The following is a 16748-nucleotide window of genomic DNA, read 5'->3' on the forward strand; positions in this document are numbered from 1 at the left end:
ACTCATAGTGAACAGAGGAAATGGTAATAGACAAACAAATTGGCAATTTTCAGAAAATTAATAATGATTTTATAAAAAAATTAATCTATCTTAATTTTGATTGATAACCCTCATGTTAAATTATGAGTAGAATGTGTACACACAGGTGTTTAATCCATCACTTCCAGTCTTCTTAGTAAAGTGTAGTAATATAGCTTTGGTGCATTCTAAAACTATATTAAGGAGGTGCATGATTAAAATAAAAAGATCAGGTCCTAGCAGCACATTGTGGCTTCTGAATAGTTATTTAAGCACTGGTATCACACAGTCATAAATGCTAGATCCGTGTTGTAAAAAACAGAATTTATGTTTACCTGATAAATTACTTTCTCCAACGGTGTGTCCGGTCCACGGCGTCATCCTTACTTGTGGGGATATTCTCTTCCCCAACAGGAAATGGCAAAGAGCCCAGCAAAGCTGGTCACATGATCCCTCCTAGGCTCCGCCTACCCCAGTCATTCGACCGACGTTAAGGAGGAATATTTGCATAGGAGAAACCATATGGTACCGTGGTGACTGTAGTTAAAGAAAATAAATTATCAGACCTGATTAAAAAACCAGGGCGGGCCGTGGACCGGACACACCGTTGGAGAAAGTAATTTATCAGGTAAACATAAATTCTGTTTTCTCCAACATAGGTGTGTCCGGTCCACGGCGTCATCCTTACTTGTGGGAACCAATACCAAAGCTTTAGGACACGGATGAAGGGAGGGAGCAAATCAGGTCACCTAAATGGAAGGCACCACGGCTTGCAAAACCTTTCTCCCAAAAATAGCCTCAGAAGAAGCAAAAGTATCAAACTTGTAAAATTTGGTAAAAGTGTGCAGTGAAGACCAAGTCGCTGCCCTACATATCTGATCAACAGAAGCCTCGTTCTTGAAGGCCCATGTGGAAGCCACAGCCCTAGTGGAATGAGCTGTGATTCTTTCGGGAGGCTGCCGTCCGGCAGTCTCGTAAGCCAATCTGATGATGCTTTTAATCCAAAAAGAGAGAGAGGTAGAAGTTGCTTTTTGACCTCTCCTTTTACCGGAATAAACAACAAACAAGGAAGATGTTTGTCTAAAATCCTTGGTAGCATCTAAATAGAATTTTAGAGCGCGAACAACATCCAAATTGTGCAACAAACGTTCCTTCTTTGAAACTGGTTTCGGACACAGAGAAGGTACGATAATCTCCTGGTTAATGTTTTTGTTAGAAACAACCTTTGGAAGAAAACCAGGTTTAGTACGTAAAACCACCTTATCTGCATGGAACACCAGATAAGGAGGAGAACACTGCAGAGCAGATAATTCTGAAACTCTTCTGGCAGAAGAAATTGCAACTAAAAACAAAACTTTCCAAGATAATAATTTAATATCAACGGAATGCAAGGGTTCAAACGGAACCCCCTGAAGAACTGAAAGAACTAAATTGAGACTCCAAGGAGGAGTCAAAGGTTTGTAAACAGGCTTGATTCTAACCAGAGCCTGAACAAAAGCTTGAACATCTGGCACAGCTGCCAGCTTTTTGTGAAGTAACACCGACAAGGCAGAAATCTGTCCCTTCAGGGAACTTGCAGATAATCCTTTTTCCAATCCTTCTTGAAGGAAGGATAGAATCCTAGGAATCTTAACCTTGTCCCAAGGGAATCCTTTAGATTCACACCAACAGATATATTTTTTCCAAATTTTGTGGTAAATCTTTCTAGTTACAGGCTTTCTGGCCTGAACAAGAGTATCGATAACAGAATCTGAGAATCCTCGCTTCGATAAAATCAAGCGTTCAATCTCCAAGCAGTCAGCTGGAGTGAAACCAGATTCGGATGTTCGAACGGACCCTGAACAAGAAGGTCTCGTCTCAAAGGTAGCTTCCAAGGTGGAGCCGATGACATATTCACCAGATCTGCATACCAAGTCCTGCGTGGCCACGCAGGAGCTATCAAGATCACCGACGCCCTCTCCTGATTGATCCTGGCTACCAGCCTGGGGATGAGAGGAAATGGCGGGAACACATAAGCTAGTTTGAAGGTCCAAGGTGCTACTAGTGCATCCACTAGAGCTGCCTTGGGATCCCTGGATCTGGACCCGTAGCAAGGAACTTTGAAGTTCTGACGAGAGGCCATCAGATCCATGTCTGGAATGCCCCACAGCCGAGTGACTTGGGCAAAGATTTCCGGATGGAGTTGAAAACTCTAAGCCATCTCCGTGGAGATGTTGCCTGTACAACGGCAAAGAGAATGACTGGGGTAGGCGGAGCCTAGGAGGGATCATGTGACCAGCTTTGCTGGGCTCTTTGCCATTTCCTGTTGGGGAAGAGAATATCCCCACAAGTAAGGATGACGCCGTGGACCGGACACACCTATGTTGGAGAAACACACTTTGCACAATCAGGTCATGTGGTGCCTTGTTGGATCCATTATCACTACATATGCCATGTATCATAGGTCAATATTAGCTGTTTCTAAGCTGTAGAATCTCACGGCAGTATATGGACAACTGGAGATATGCCATTACTAACTGCAATAACAATGCCACAAACACAACCTCTTCAAGTCATATAATGTGCAAAATCACTTATTAAAAACAAAACCGTTTACATTTAAACAGCAGTTACTTTTATTTATACTTACTGAATTACAACCTCCAAAGCTTGTCCTAGAGAGACAGGTTTATTATTAAGAATATTGAAATCCAGTTGATGGCTGAGGTAGGATGTAGCTTCCAAAAGACGGTTGAATTCCTGCTCCACCATTTCGTCCTTCTCTTTCGGCACCTGAATCTCAAAATTTTAAAAGAAACATGCAATTTTATGGTTTGAACTTCAACGTTAAGGAAAGGAATAGATGTCACAGTTAATATATCAGAAACAAGTTGCAAGTAACATTTTTTTTTTTTTTTTAACTGTCACTAACTGGCCTCAGCAGAGGAGATAGGATAAGAACACATTTTAAACCTAGGGAAGCCAAGGTTACAACATGGGAGTGCTCATTACTTTAGAGAGACAAAAACATTACACACAATTTTTCAGATTAATAGGATGTTAATACATCTACCTAAATATTCTCTAGCAGTTTTTATGGTTTAATAACCGTTAAATCAAATTAGTTTCAGGCAAACCACATTATACCTTGAAAAATGCTGCAATGAGCAGTAAGAAAAAAACTAAATATGTATTGAAATGTAGAATGACATTACAATCATAAAACAATAATGCAGCTTGGAAGAAATGTGATTAATATGTATGTTTTTTTACGTTATCCTTACTGTGATCTTTAGCAATTCCTGTATTTGGTCAATTTTAGATTATAATGTTCTGTCAATTTACCACTTGTATTCTCAATAATACTGTTCTACTAATTAAAAAGTTTAGAATTATTTTTAAATTAATAGAAATTATCTGAAATCTGAATACCTGGTATTCATGGTGGGGTCTCTCCTTTTATCCCCCATTCCTGATTCTTTAGTGAAGCACAGATTGATCAGATCTAATCCTTTAATGTTAGGACAATAACAATGGCTTATTAGTATTGAGGTTTTGTAAACCATCATTATAAATACTTACAGCTTGACCATTAGCTTCATAAAGTGGACATTTTTGCTTGATTTTTGCCAATTCCATATTTACTTGCTTACTTATTACAGCCATTGGATTGCCACCTTAAAATATATTAAAAAGAGGACAGAAAAACTTGAATTTTAAACACATCAGTAACACCTATCAGTTAAAGTAATACACCTCTAAATAGTGAGAACTGACATTCTGAGAGCAAAGCAAATAAAAAAAACAAGTATCTATTTTTACAAATTATACAAATACAACTAGGAACTGAGTCAATTAAGAATGGAGAATAGGTCTATGAATACAGCCATGTACTGAAATGTGTTAGACATACTCATTTTTTTCCTTAGTGATATTTTTAATAGGGATGTAAACCATCATTTTTCTTTCATGATTCAGACAGAGAATAAATACACTAGTAAACAACTTCGTAATTTACTTCAGTTATCACTTTTTATTTATTCTATTGGTATCCTTTATTGAAGCAGTGAAACGACTGGAAACCAGCTAAACGCATAGGTAGGCCAATCAGAAAGAGGCATACATGTGCAGCCACCAATCAGCAGCTAGCTCCGAGCTCCTAAGCCTACCTAGAGAACGAAGCAAATCAGATAAAAGTAAATTGGAAATTTGTTTAATAATGTATGCTTTGATTCATGGAAAACAAATTGGGGTGTATGTCTCTTTAAGCACAGTTATTACTGTGCTTCATTATAAAAGTTATGTTTTATTGTACAGTTAAGCCTGATCAAAGTTTTTTTTAGGGCTGCCACTGATACAATCAAAGAACAAAATAAAAATAAAAACAACAAACATTTAATAAATGAAAACCTAAGACATAGTTGGTAACCCAATACTGTTTAAAGGGATACAGGTATTAAACACCTCTTGTGTGATGCAAAAATTGTGCTCTCTTTTCCATGAGGACAAAAAAGGAAATTTATGCTTACCTGATAAATTGATTTCTTCTACGATACGACGAGTCCACGGATTCATCCTTTACTTGTGGGATATTATCCTCCTAACAGGAAGTGGCAAAGAGCACCACAGCAGAGCTGTCTATATAGCTCCTCCCTTGACTCCACCCCCCAGTCATTCGACCAAAGGTATAGGAAGAAAAAGGAGAAACTAAAAGGTGCAGAGGTGACTGAAGTTTTAAACACAAAAATATAATCTGTCTTAAATTGACAGGGAGGGCCATGGACTCGTCGTATTGTAGAAGAAATCAATTTATCAGGTAAGCATAAATTTCCTTTTATTCTACTAGATACGACGAGTCCACGGATTCATCCTTTACTTGTGGGATACAATACCAAAGGTACAGGACACGGATGAACGGGAGGGACAAGACAGATACCTAAACAGAAGGCACCACTGCTTGAAGAACTTTTCTCCCAAAAATAGCCTCAGAAGAAGCACAAGTATCAAATTTGTAAAATTTGGAAAAAGGTATGAAGGGAGGACCAAGTCGCAGCCTTACAAATCTGTTCAACAGAAGCATCGTTTTTAAAAGCCCATGTGGAAGCCACCGTTCTAGTAGAATGAGCTGTAATTTTTTCAGGAGGCTGCTGTCCAGCAGTCTCATATGCCAAACGGATGATGCTTTTCAGCTAAAAAGAAAGAAGTAGCCATAGCTTTTTGACCTCTACGCTTTCCAGAACAGACAACAAATAGAGAAGATGTTTGACGGAAATCCTTGGTCGCTTGCAAGTAAAACTTCAAGGCATGAACCACGTCCAAGTTATGTAACAGACGCTCCTTAGAAGAAGGACTAGGACATAGAGAAGGAACAACAATTTCCCGATTAATATTCTTATTTGAAACAACCTTAGGAAGGAATCCAGGTTTAGTGCACAAAACCACCATATCAGAATGGAATATAAGATAAGGTGAGTCGCATTGTAACGCAGAAAGCTCAGAAACTCTTCAAGCAGAAGAGATAGCAACTAAAAACAGAACTTTCCAAGATAGAAGTTTAATAACTATGGAATGCATGGGTTCAAACGGAACCCCTTGAAGAACATTTAGAACTAAATTCAAACTCCATGGCGGAGCAACAGGTTTAAACACAGGCTTGATTCTAACTAAAGCCTGACAAAACGACTGAACATCTGGGACATCTGCCAGACACTTGTGTAGTAAGATTGACAAAGCAGAAATCTGTCCCTTTAAGGAACTAGCTGATAGCCCCTTCTCCAATCCTTCTTGGAGAAAGGACAAAATCCTAGGAATCCTGATCTTACTCCATGAGTAGCCCTTGGATTCGCACCAAGATAGATATTTACGCCACATCTTATTGTAAATTTTCCTAGGGACAGGCTTTCGAGACAGAATCAAGGTATCAATGACCGACTCAGAGAATCCCGCTTAAATAAAATCAAGCGTTCAATCTTCATGCAGTCAGTTGCAGAGAAATTAGATTGGGATGTTGGAACGGACCTTGAATGAGAAGGTCCTGTCTCAGTGGCAGTTTCCACGGTGGCAGAGATGACATTTCCCCCAGATCTGCATACCAAGTCCTACGTGGCCACGCAGGCGCTATCAAGATTACCGAAGCCCTCTCCTGTTTGATTCTTGCAATCAGACGAGGTAGGAGAGGAAAAGGAGGAAACACATAAGCCAGGTTGAACGACCAAGGTACTGCTAGAACATCTATCAGTACTGCTTGAGGATCCCTTGATCTGGACCCGTAACAAGGAAGTTTGGCATTCTGACGAGATGCCATCAGATCCAATTCCGGTGTGCCCCATTGATGGATCAATGCCGCAAACACCTCCGGATGGAGCTCCCACTCCCCCGGATTAAAAGTCTGACGACTTAGAAAATCCGCTTCCCAGTTCTCCACTCCTGGGATATATATTGCTGATAGATGGCAAGAGTGAGTCTCTGCCCATCGAATCATTTTGGAAACCTCTATCATCGCTAGAGAACTCTTTGTTCCCCCTTGATGATTGATATATGCTACAGTCGTGATATTGTCCGACTGGAATCTTATGAATTTGGCCGAAGCCAGCTGAGGCCACGCTTGAAGCGCGTTGAATATTTCTCTCAGTTCCAGAATATTTATTGGTAGTGGTGACTCCTCCTGAGTCCAAACACCCTGAGCCTTCAGGGAATTCCATACTGCACCCCAGCCCAAAAGGCTTGCGTCCGTCGTCACTATGACCCATGCTGGCCTGCGGAAGCACATTCCCTGGGACAGATGATCCTGTGACAACCACCAATGAAGAGAGTCTCTGGTCTCTAGATCCAGATTTATCAGGAGATAAATCCGCATAATCCCCATTCCACTGTCTGAGCATGCACAGCTGCAGTGGTCTGAGATGTAAGCAAGCAAACGGAACTATGTCCATTGCCGCTACCATTAACCCAATGACCTCCATACACTGCGCCACTGTTGGCCGAGGAATGGAATGAAGTGCTCAGCAAGTAGTTAAGATGTTTGATTTTCTGACCTCCGTCAGAAAAATTTTCATGTCTACCGAGTCTATCAGAGTTCCCAGGAATGGAACTCTTGTCTGTGGAACTAGTGAACTCTTTCCTATATTCACCTTCCACCCGTGAGTTCTTAGAAAAGCCAACACGATGTCCGTGTGAGATTTGGCTAGATGTTAAGTTGACGCCTGAATCAAAATATCGTCCAGATAGGGCGCCACTGCTATGCCCCGCGGCCTTAGAACCGCCAGAAGGGACCCTAGCACCTTTGTGAAGATTCTTGGAGCTGTGGCCAACCCGAAAGGAAGGGCCACAAACTGGTAATGTTTGTCCAGGAAGGCGAACCTGAGGAACTGGTGATGATCTTTGTGGATAGGAATGTGAAGATACGCATCCTTCAAATCTGCGGTGGTCATATATTGACCCTCCTGGATCATTGGTAAAATTGTTCGTATGGTCTCCATCTTGAACGATGGGACTCTTAGAAATTTGTTTAGACTTTTGAGATCTAAAATCGGTCTGAAGGTTCCCTCTTTTTTGGGAACCACGAACAGATTGGAGTAAAACCCCTGCCCTTGTTCTAATTTTGGAACTGGGCAGATTACACCCATGGTATATAGGTCTTCTACACAGCGTAAGAACGCCTCTTTTTGTCTGGTCTACAGACAAACGTGAAAGATGAAATCTCCCTCTTGGGAGAGAATCCTTGAATTCTAGAAGATACCCCTGGGTCACAATTTCTAATGCCCAGAAATCTTGAACGTCTCTTGCCCAAGCCTGAGCGAAGAGAGAAAGTCTGCCCCCTACTAGATCCGGTCCCAGATCGGGGGCTGCCCCTTCATGCTGTCTTGGTAGCAGCAGTGGGCTTCTTGGCCTGTTTACCTTTATTCCAGGTCTGGTTAGGTCTCCACTGACTTGGATTGTGCAAAGTTCCCCTCCTGCTTGGTGGCGGAGCAGGAAGTAGAGGGACCACTTTTAAAGTTTCAAAAGGAACTAAAATTATTCAGTTTGGTCCTCATTTTAACCGTCTTTTTCCTGAGGAAGGGCATGACCTTTACCTCCAGTAATGTTGGAAATTATCTCTTTTAGTTCAGGCCCAAATAGGGTCTTACCCTTAAAGGGAATAGCTAAAAGCTTGGATTTAGATGACACATCAGCAGACCAAGACTTAAGCCATAACGCTCTATGCGCTAAAATGGCAAAGCCTGCATTCTTTGCCGTTAATTTAGTCATTTGGAAAGTGGCATCTGTAATAAAAGAATTAGCTAGCTTGAGAGCCTTAATTCTATCCAAAATATCATCTAATGGGGTCTCAACCTTAAGAGACTCCCCTAGAGCCTCAAACCAAAAAGCTGCTGCAGTAGTTACTGGAACAATGCACGCTATAGGTTGGAGAAGAAAACCCTGATGAATAAACAATTTCTTTAGAAGACCCTCTAATTTCTTATCCATAGGATCTTTAAAAGCACAACTGTCCTCAATAGCTATAGTTGTATGCTTAGCCAGGGTAGAATTAGCTCCCTCCACCTTAGGGACCGTCTACCACGAATCCCGAATGGTGTCAGATATGGGAAACATTTTCTTAAAAGTAGGAGGGGGAGAGAACGGAATGCCTGGTCTATCCCATTCCTTAGTAACAATGTCCGAAATTCTTCTAGGGACTGGAAAAACAGTTTAAGTAGGGACCTCTAGATATTTATCCATTTTACACAATTTCTCTGGTGGGATGACAATAGGGTCACAATCATCCAGAATCGCTAAAACCTCCCTGAGTAACAATCGGAGGTGTTCAAGCTTAAACTTAAAGGCCGTCACATCTGAGTCTGTTTGAGGGAACATCTTTCCTGAATCAGAAAGCTCTCCCTCAAACAGCAAATCCCCCACCCCCAAATCAGAAAACTGTGAGGGTACATCGGAGATGGCCAATAAAGCATCAGAGGGCTCAGCATTTACTCTAATACCTGACCTGCTGCGCTTACCCTGTAAGCCTGGCAGTTTAGATAATACCTCTGTAAAGGTAGTAGACATAACTGCAGCCATATCTTGCAGGGTGAAAGAATTAGACGCGCTAGAAGTACTAGGTGTCGCTTGGGCGGGCGTTAAAGGTTGTGACACTTGGGGAGAATTAGATGGCATAACCTGATTCTCTTCTGACTGAGAATTATCCTGAGACATACTTTTATCAGCTAAAATATGTTCTTTGCAATGTAAGGCCCTTTCAGTACATGAGGGACACATCTTAAGTGGGGGTTCCACAATGGCTTCTAAACACATGGAACATTGGCTTTCCTCAATGTCTGACACGTTAAAACAGGCTTGAAAACACTTTATTTAGTGAAAAAAATAATCAGATAAACGGTACTGCGCCTTTAAGAGAAAAAAAGCGTACAATTTTTCCAAAACTGCTCTAAAATGACAAAATTATCCCAATTTTAGAATATATGTGTCTTATCTTGCCAGCTAAGATTGCACCCCAATAAAAGGAATACTTAACCCTTAATGGACAAAAACATTAAAAAAACGTTATGAAATTAACCAAATAACCCCCTGCAGCTGGAGCTTGCTGCTTGCATGGGGAATTCAACTACGCAATTGAGGCGCAAAATTAGGCCCAGCCCATCTACATCATTGTCTCACTGCCTTGCAAAAAAACGCTATAAAGCGGTCTAGAACCTAGCCATGTGGGTTTCCATATACCCAGGTCTAAAAGAAAGCCATGTGCACCCTCCATTGAAAAACATTCCTCACACTGAAGTTTATGTACTCCTCAGACATTCTGTGGGAACTACTCTGGAACTTAGTGACAACTGCTAAGATCATCAGTCTCCAGGCAGAAATCTTCATCCATCTGCTGCCTGGGAAAAAATAGCACTCACCGATACTATTTAAAATAAAAAAGTCTTGCTTGAAGAAAATAAAAACTATCATTTTATCACCTCTTTCACTATACCATTCCTATTACTTAGTAGAGGCAAAGAGAGTGACTGGGGGGTGGAGTCAAGGGAGGAGCTATATAGACAGCTCTGCTGTGGTGCTCTTTGCCATTTCCTGTTAGCAGGAGGATAATATCCCACAAGTAAAGGATGAATCCTTGGACTCGTCGTATCTAGTAGAAGAAAGATAATTTTGTAACAAGTTTCCTTAAAAATACTGCAAATCCAAAAGCTGGTTTAGACAATTTGCAGCATTATAAAGAAAATGGGTTAAAAAAAAATAGCTTTTCTGGCCTCTTTAGGGAGCATGAGACAAAGCACAATGTGCACACAAAAGCAAGATGTATTATATTACTTTAAGAGTGCCGTTAAAGGGACATGAAAACCCAAAAACATTTTCTTCCATTATTCTGCATGCAATTTTAAATAACTTTCCAATTTGTTATGCAATTTGTTTCTTATTGTATCCTTTGTTGAAAAAGTATACCTAGGTAGGCTCAGATGCTGCCGATTGGTGGCTTCACATATATGCCTCTTGTCATCGACTTTGAGCTAGCTACCAGTAGTGCATTACTGCTCCTTCAACAAAGGATACCAAAAAAATGAAGCAAATTAGATAATAGAAGGAAAATGGAAAGTTGTTTAATAAAATTGAATGCTCTGTCTGAATTATATATAAAAAAAAAAAAAAAAATGGTTTTCACTTTTCATGCACCTTCAAGTCTCAGCAAGGAGCTAAATAGAGTAGGTAATACAACTATTGTACAGAATAAAATTCAGTTTTATATTATATTACTATTGAGGCAAAATTTACTCACCAAGTCCTGTGACCACCATTGCTCCTAAATCAGCAACATAGTTTCCTTTACGGAATGTGGCAACTCTTCCACCAACTCGGTCCTATTCAATAGAGGAAGAGTAAATACAAATGTGTACTCTTTGTGCATTATAAATACTGCTGCGTGATTATGCTCTATATATGGGTACCATAAGTATAGAGATCTGCAGCTTCATGATGTAGAATAGTATCTCCAACAAAAATACAAACACACTACAAAAAAAAAAAAAAAATAGATCACTTCTATCATCAAATTTACTTTAATTTCAAGGTATTATTTGATGAAAAGAATATGTATGTTTTTCTCTTGTCATTAGCTCTCCAGGAGCCCAATTATTTAAAGCTCTCTTGGCATCTGCATTTTTCTAAGAAATCTTACCAGTATTGTGAAGTCGGTCTTAATTCTCTACAGTTTTTACCTTGAAAGCAAGGTGTCTCGCCAAAGGTGTGTTCCATGCTTTTAAAGGGACAGTCAAGTCCAAAAAAAACCCTTCATTTTTCAAATAGGGCATGTAATTTTAAACAACTTTCCAATTTACTTTTATCAACTATTTTGTTTTGTTCTCTTGGTATTCTATGTGAAAGCAAACCTAGGGAGGTACATATGATAATTTCTAAGCCCTTGAAGGCCGCCTCTATTTTATTTACTTTTCACAGCAGGGGAGAGCAAGCTCATGTAGGCCATATAGATAGCATTGTGATCACACCCGTGGCTAGTGGCAGACACTGCACTAATTGGCTAAAATGCAAGTCAATAGATAATAACTAAAAGTCATGCGATTAGGGGTGGTCAGAAGATGCTTAGATACAAGTTAGTCACAGAAGTAAAAAGTATATTAATATAACTGTGTTGGTTTTGCAAAACTGGGAAATGGGCAATAAAGGGATTATCTATCTTTTTAAACAACAAAAATTCTGGTGTTGACTGTCCCTTTAAGTATGTGAAGGTGATGCATACAAAATACTTAAATAGGTCTCCCCCCCCAAAAAAAAAATTCATATAAAAGAAAAAATATATTAAATAAAAATATGCAGTAAAAAATTATCGCTTATTACAAATTGTAACAATTGTTCTGAAAAATTTATATTTTATGGAAAATATAAAATCTGTATTAAAATAGCAGGGGGGGGAAAGAAAAAAAAATATGCTTACCTGATAGATTTATTTATTTCTGGATAAGGTGACTCCACAGAATCAATTACTGTTGGGAATATCACTCCTGGCCAGCAGGAGGAGGCAAAGAGCACCACAGCAAAGCTGTAAAGTATCACTTCCCTTCCCACAATCCCCAGTCATTTGACCGAAGGAAAATGGAGAAAAAGGAAACAAGGTGTAGAGGTGCCTGAGGTTAAAGTGAAAAATAACGGTCTTAAAAAGGGTGGGCCGTGGATTCACTGTATCCGGTAAGAAATACATCAGGTACGCATAAATTTTGTTTTCTTTCCTAAGATACGGTGAGTCAACGGAATCAATTACTGTTGAGAACCAATACCCAAGCTAGAGGACACAGATTATTAGGGAGGGACAAGACAGGTAACCTAAACAGAAGGCACCACTGCTTGAAGAACCTTTCTTCCCAAAAGAACCTCAGCCGAGGCAAAAGTATCCCATTTGTAAAATTTGGACAGGGTATGCAGAGAAGACCAAATTGAAGCCTTGCAAACCGTTCCACAGAAGCTTCATTTTTGAAAACCTAAAAAGAAGAGACAGCCCTAGTGGAAGGAGCTGTAATTCTCTCAGGAGACTGCTGCCCAGCAGTCTCATAAGCAAAACAAATTGTACTTCTTAACCAGAGAGAAAGAAGTAGCAGAAGCTTTCTGACCTTTACGTTTCCCAGAGAAACAAACAGGGCAGAAGACTGGCGAAAATCCTTAGACGCCTGTAAAACAAAATAAAAAATTAAAGCACACACAACCTCCAAGTTGTGCAACAAATGTTCTTCAGAAAAGAAGAACTATGACAAAGAGAAGGAATAACAATTTCCTGATTAAAATTTCTGTCCAAAACCACTTTAGGAAGGAACCTAATTCAGTACAAAGAACCGTCTCATCGGCATGAAAGAAAAGATAAGGCGAATCACACTGCAAAGCTTAGAGTTCCGACACTCTCTGAGCAGAAGAGATAGCAACAAGAAACAAAACCTTCCAAGATAACAACTTAATATCTATGGAATGCAATGGCTCAAACGGAGCTTGCTGCAAAACATTAAAAACAAAAGTTAAGGCTCCCCGGAGGAGCAACAAACTTAAACACAGTCCTGACAAAAAGATTGCACATCTGGCAACGTCCGCCAGACACTTATGCAGCAAGAAAAGATAATGCAGAAATCTGACAAAACCTTTCTCCAGACCTTCCTGTAGAAAGGACAACATTCTAAGAATCCTGACCCTACTCCAAGAGTAGCCCTTGGATTCACACCAATAAACATATTTACGCCATATCTTATGGTAAATCTTTCTCGTAACAGGCTTGCAAGCCTGAATTATGGTCTCAATGACAGACTCAGAAAAACCATGCTTAGACAGAACTAAGCGTTCAATATCCAAGCAGTCAGCTTCAGAGACGAAAATTTGGATGAAAGAAGGGACCCTAAAATCAGAAGGCCCTTCCTCGGAGGCAGTCTCCAAGGTGGAAGAGATATAATCTCCACTAGGTCTTCATACCAGATCCTTCGAGGCCATGCAGGATCCACTAGAATTACAGACACTCTCTCTCTTGTTTGATACGAGCAATGACTCGAGTAAGGAGAGCAAACGGAGAAAACAGGTATGACAGCCTTAAATCCCAAGGAACCGCCACAGCATCTATCAGAGCGCCCTTTGGATCTCTTGACTTCTAACCTTACCTTGGAAGCTTGGAATTCTGCCGAGACGCCATCAAATCCAACTAAGACCCCCCACCCCCCATTTGAGGGTTAAGTTGGAGAATACCTCCGGATGGAGTTCCCACTCCCCAGGATGAAAAGTCTGTCTGCTCAGGAAATCTGCTTCCCAGTTGTCCACTCCTGGAATGTGGATGGCAGATAGACAACAATTGAGAGCTTCTGCCCACTGAACAATCCAAGTCACCTCCTACATAGCTAAGTAACTGAGTTGTAAATCGCTCTCTACTCCAAGATGTGAAAGAGGGCAGCAGACACTTACGAGTCCATAATCCCTGCGCCTGAAACAAGACCCAGACTGCTTCACAGCCCAGCAGGTTGGCGTCCGTGGTCACATCACCCAGGAATGTCTCTAGAAGCACACGCCCTGAGACAGATACTCCTGAGAAACCACTACGGGAGAGTGTCTCTTGTTGACTGATATAGAAAATAAATCACCCTTGTAGATGGAACAAGGGAACTCTTCTCCAGATTCATCTCCCCTCCATGTGAAAGTAAATTGGACAAGATCTCTTGAAAAGAGTTTGCTCAAAGAAGGATGACACCTGAGTCATATTGTCCAGAAGAGCACCCTTGCAATACCAAAAGACCTTAAAAAGTTTCTAGGATGACAATCAAACTTGAGAAGATCCCAAATAATGGGAACAATAAATACACATCCTTCAGGTCTATGTTAGTTATGAACAGGCCCTCTTGAACCAAAGGAGAATGGATACTACTTTGAAGGTCAGAACCTGAGAAACCCAGTTCAAGGAATGCCTCTCATCATACCTGGATTGCAGATACTTTAGAAGTAGAAATCTGCCTCGGAGGATAACTTAGATAGGACTCCAAGAGACACGACTGACCCTGCAGAAAGAGGAAAAGGAAAAAATGCCTATAGTCTTCCTTTCTTGACGTGAGGTAGAATTTTTTTTTTTTTTTTTACCCGTAAAGTCAGAGGATAATTCTGCCAGACAAGTCCAAACAAGGTCTCATCCTTGAAAGGAAATGCCAGAAGCGTTGATTTGGAGGAAACCTGAAATGTTGAACCTGCAACTGCAGAACTATAAAGCCTAGGCTATACCACTAAGCCACAGGAAGGATTCTCAGCTGACCATGATTTCAGCCACAATGCCCAGCGGGCTAGTACAGCAAGTCTAATAAGACAAGGCATTGTTCTAAATTAACAAATAAACCCTCCAGCGTCTTATGCATGGATCGTAAAAGTAGCTAGCTAGCCTCCACAGGGATCTAAGTTCACTGAGCATAGTAGAAGACTCCCCTTCTACTAAAGACACCGTACATTAAAATGGAGTCAGCGACAGGAAAAGTCCTTTAAAAGGACGGGATGACAGAGATAGGTATCCCTAGTTTCTCCTATTTCAGTGAAATTCCCATAGCACGCTTCTAGAACACTTCCTCATAGGAAGGTAAAACATTGTACTGATAAAACTTACAAAAACTTCGAAGGGTTGGGACAACGACAGGGGGATCCGGTGTTGTCCAAGTAGCTAAAACCTCCATCAACATTACACGAGGTGTTGAAGCATACATCTGAAGAAGACCACTTCAGCATCAGATAAAGGAATTATACTGGCCAGATCTGAGATTTCACACTCAGAAAGAACTGGTGAATCCTCCTTACCAGACTTAGAACAAGGCTAACCTGTGTAGGAATATGCAGAGCAGAAACCTTATGATCTGAATCTTTAAATGTCCTCTTGCATTTTCCTGTAGTAAAGGAAAACAAACAGACCAAGCCGCAGATACCGCAGAGGATACTAGAAATGAACTTCTGTATGCAAATACACGCCTCCTGGAGATTGAGAGGAACCGCAGGGCAATGCATATGGCGCCATGTAGGCTTGGGACGTTTTAGGAGAAAGCTGTGGCATAGCCAGAACAGCATCATCCTGGGAGACATAAAGGACATAGGGTCTGCACAATTCATAGCTATTGTAAAAATTCACCACATAAAAATAAACATTCTAATTTATTTAAGTTTTCCAAAATGTTCCTAGAGGCAACAGGCTCTATCAAAAGGAATCTTTATAATCTAAAAATTAATTCCAAAAGAGATGTATAGGACTTACAGAACAACAAATGTTCTGAATAGCCTTTGTAATACCTAGGAAACAGGCTTTATTCTAAAATGTTGAAAGTAAAATTGTATCATAAACTTAAGATATAACAGAGACAAAACACTTAAAATAAATATTGAACATTTCCATAAAAACTTTATCATCATGTACTCTTTATTGAATTGCAGGAAGATTATAATACATTCCTTCTCAAAAACAGCATCACGCATTTACCACTCTTTAGGGGTTTCCATGAAATAATACCATACAGCATAAAAAAAACGCTGCTCCGCTTTCAGCCGGAGAACGAGGCGGCATTCACCTGCCGACACAGCCATATCAAAATTGCGCCGCTCTTCACGGAGGAGAAAAAAGGCGGGACCAAATATCGTATGGAATGAGTCGCACTAAATCGCGCTTAACCTCAACAAACATAAAAAAAATAAAAAATTAGGATCATCAGAGTCATTGGACGATGCCAAAAGTATAAAACATACATGGTAGAAGGAATAAACACAGTACCCGCTCCCCCCCCCCCGTATTCTGTCACCATACCCCAAAGCCACTAAGGATTAACCCTCTCTGGGCCACGGATGCCAGTTTATTCATTAGCGGAAGAAATTGAAATATTAAGCCCCATAGGAATGGCGCCTAAATTGAAAGCGCTCACTAAAAGGCTCTAACCGAGCTCTCATATAGGAGAAGTTTACTGACCCTTTCTGCCAGACCTCTCTAATAATTTATAGCTATTGTTCATAAGGCCTCCAAATAAACCGCGATCCTTCACTGAATAAAAAAAATACTAAGCCCAAGTCGAGGGTTAACTCCTTCCTGCCCTGAAGGAGATTAGACCCTAGTCTCCATATCACATGTCAATAGGGCCTGCCACTGCCATAAAAAAACGTTCCACATGAAGGATCTCTGTGTCCCAAAATTAACTGCAGGCTACAGTCCTTAACCCCTTCAGTGCCAGCCTCCTAGCCCCAGAAGACAAAAGGCACTTACCTGCACATCTAGCTGT

At 40.6% G+C, this 16748-nt stretch overlaps 1 protein-coding gene across 2 annotated transcripts in view; it reads right to left on the reverse strand.

Moving 5' to 3' along the window:
* The window catches only part of KDM1A (lysine demethylase 1A), a 184878-nt gene that overhangs the window by 14551 nt on the left and 153579 nt on the right, over positions 1 to 16748 (reverse strand). Inside the window, exons 7-9 of one of the 2 annotated variants that reach the window (XM_053707204.1) lie at positions 10763 to 10844; positions 3580 to 3674; positions 2648 to 2790 (exon numbers count right to left, since the gene is read on the reverse strand). In XM_053707204.1, coding sequence (XP_053563179.1) covers positions 2648 to 2790; positions 3580 to 3674; positions 10763 to 10844 — 320 coding nt within the window. Of the gene's footprint in view, positions 1 to 2647; positions 2797 to 3579; positions 3675 to 10762; positions 10845 to 16748 lie in introns of both variants that reach the window. The other variant, XM_053707203.1, reaches the window with a different exon arrangement.

Source organism: Bombina bombina, chromosome 3 (assembly GCF_027579735.1).
Source record: "Bombina bombina isolate aBomBom1 chromosome 3, aBomBom1.pri, whole genome shotgun sequence".
Lineage (NCBI taxonomy): Eukaryota > Metazoa > Chordata > Amphibia > Anura > Bombinatoridae > Bombina > Bombina bombina.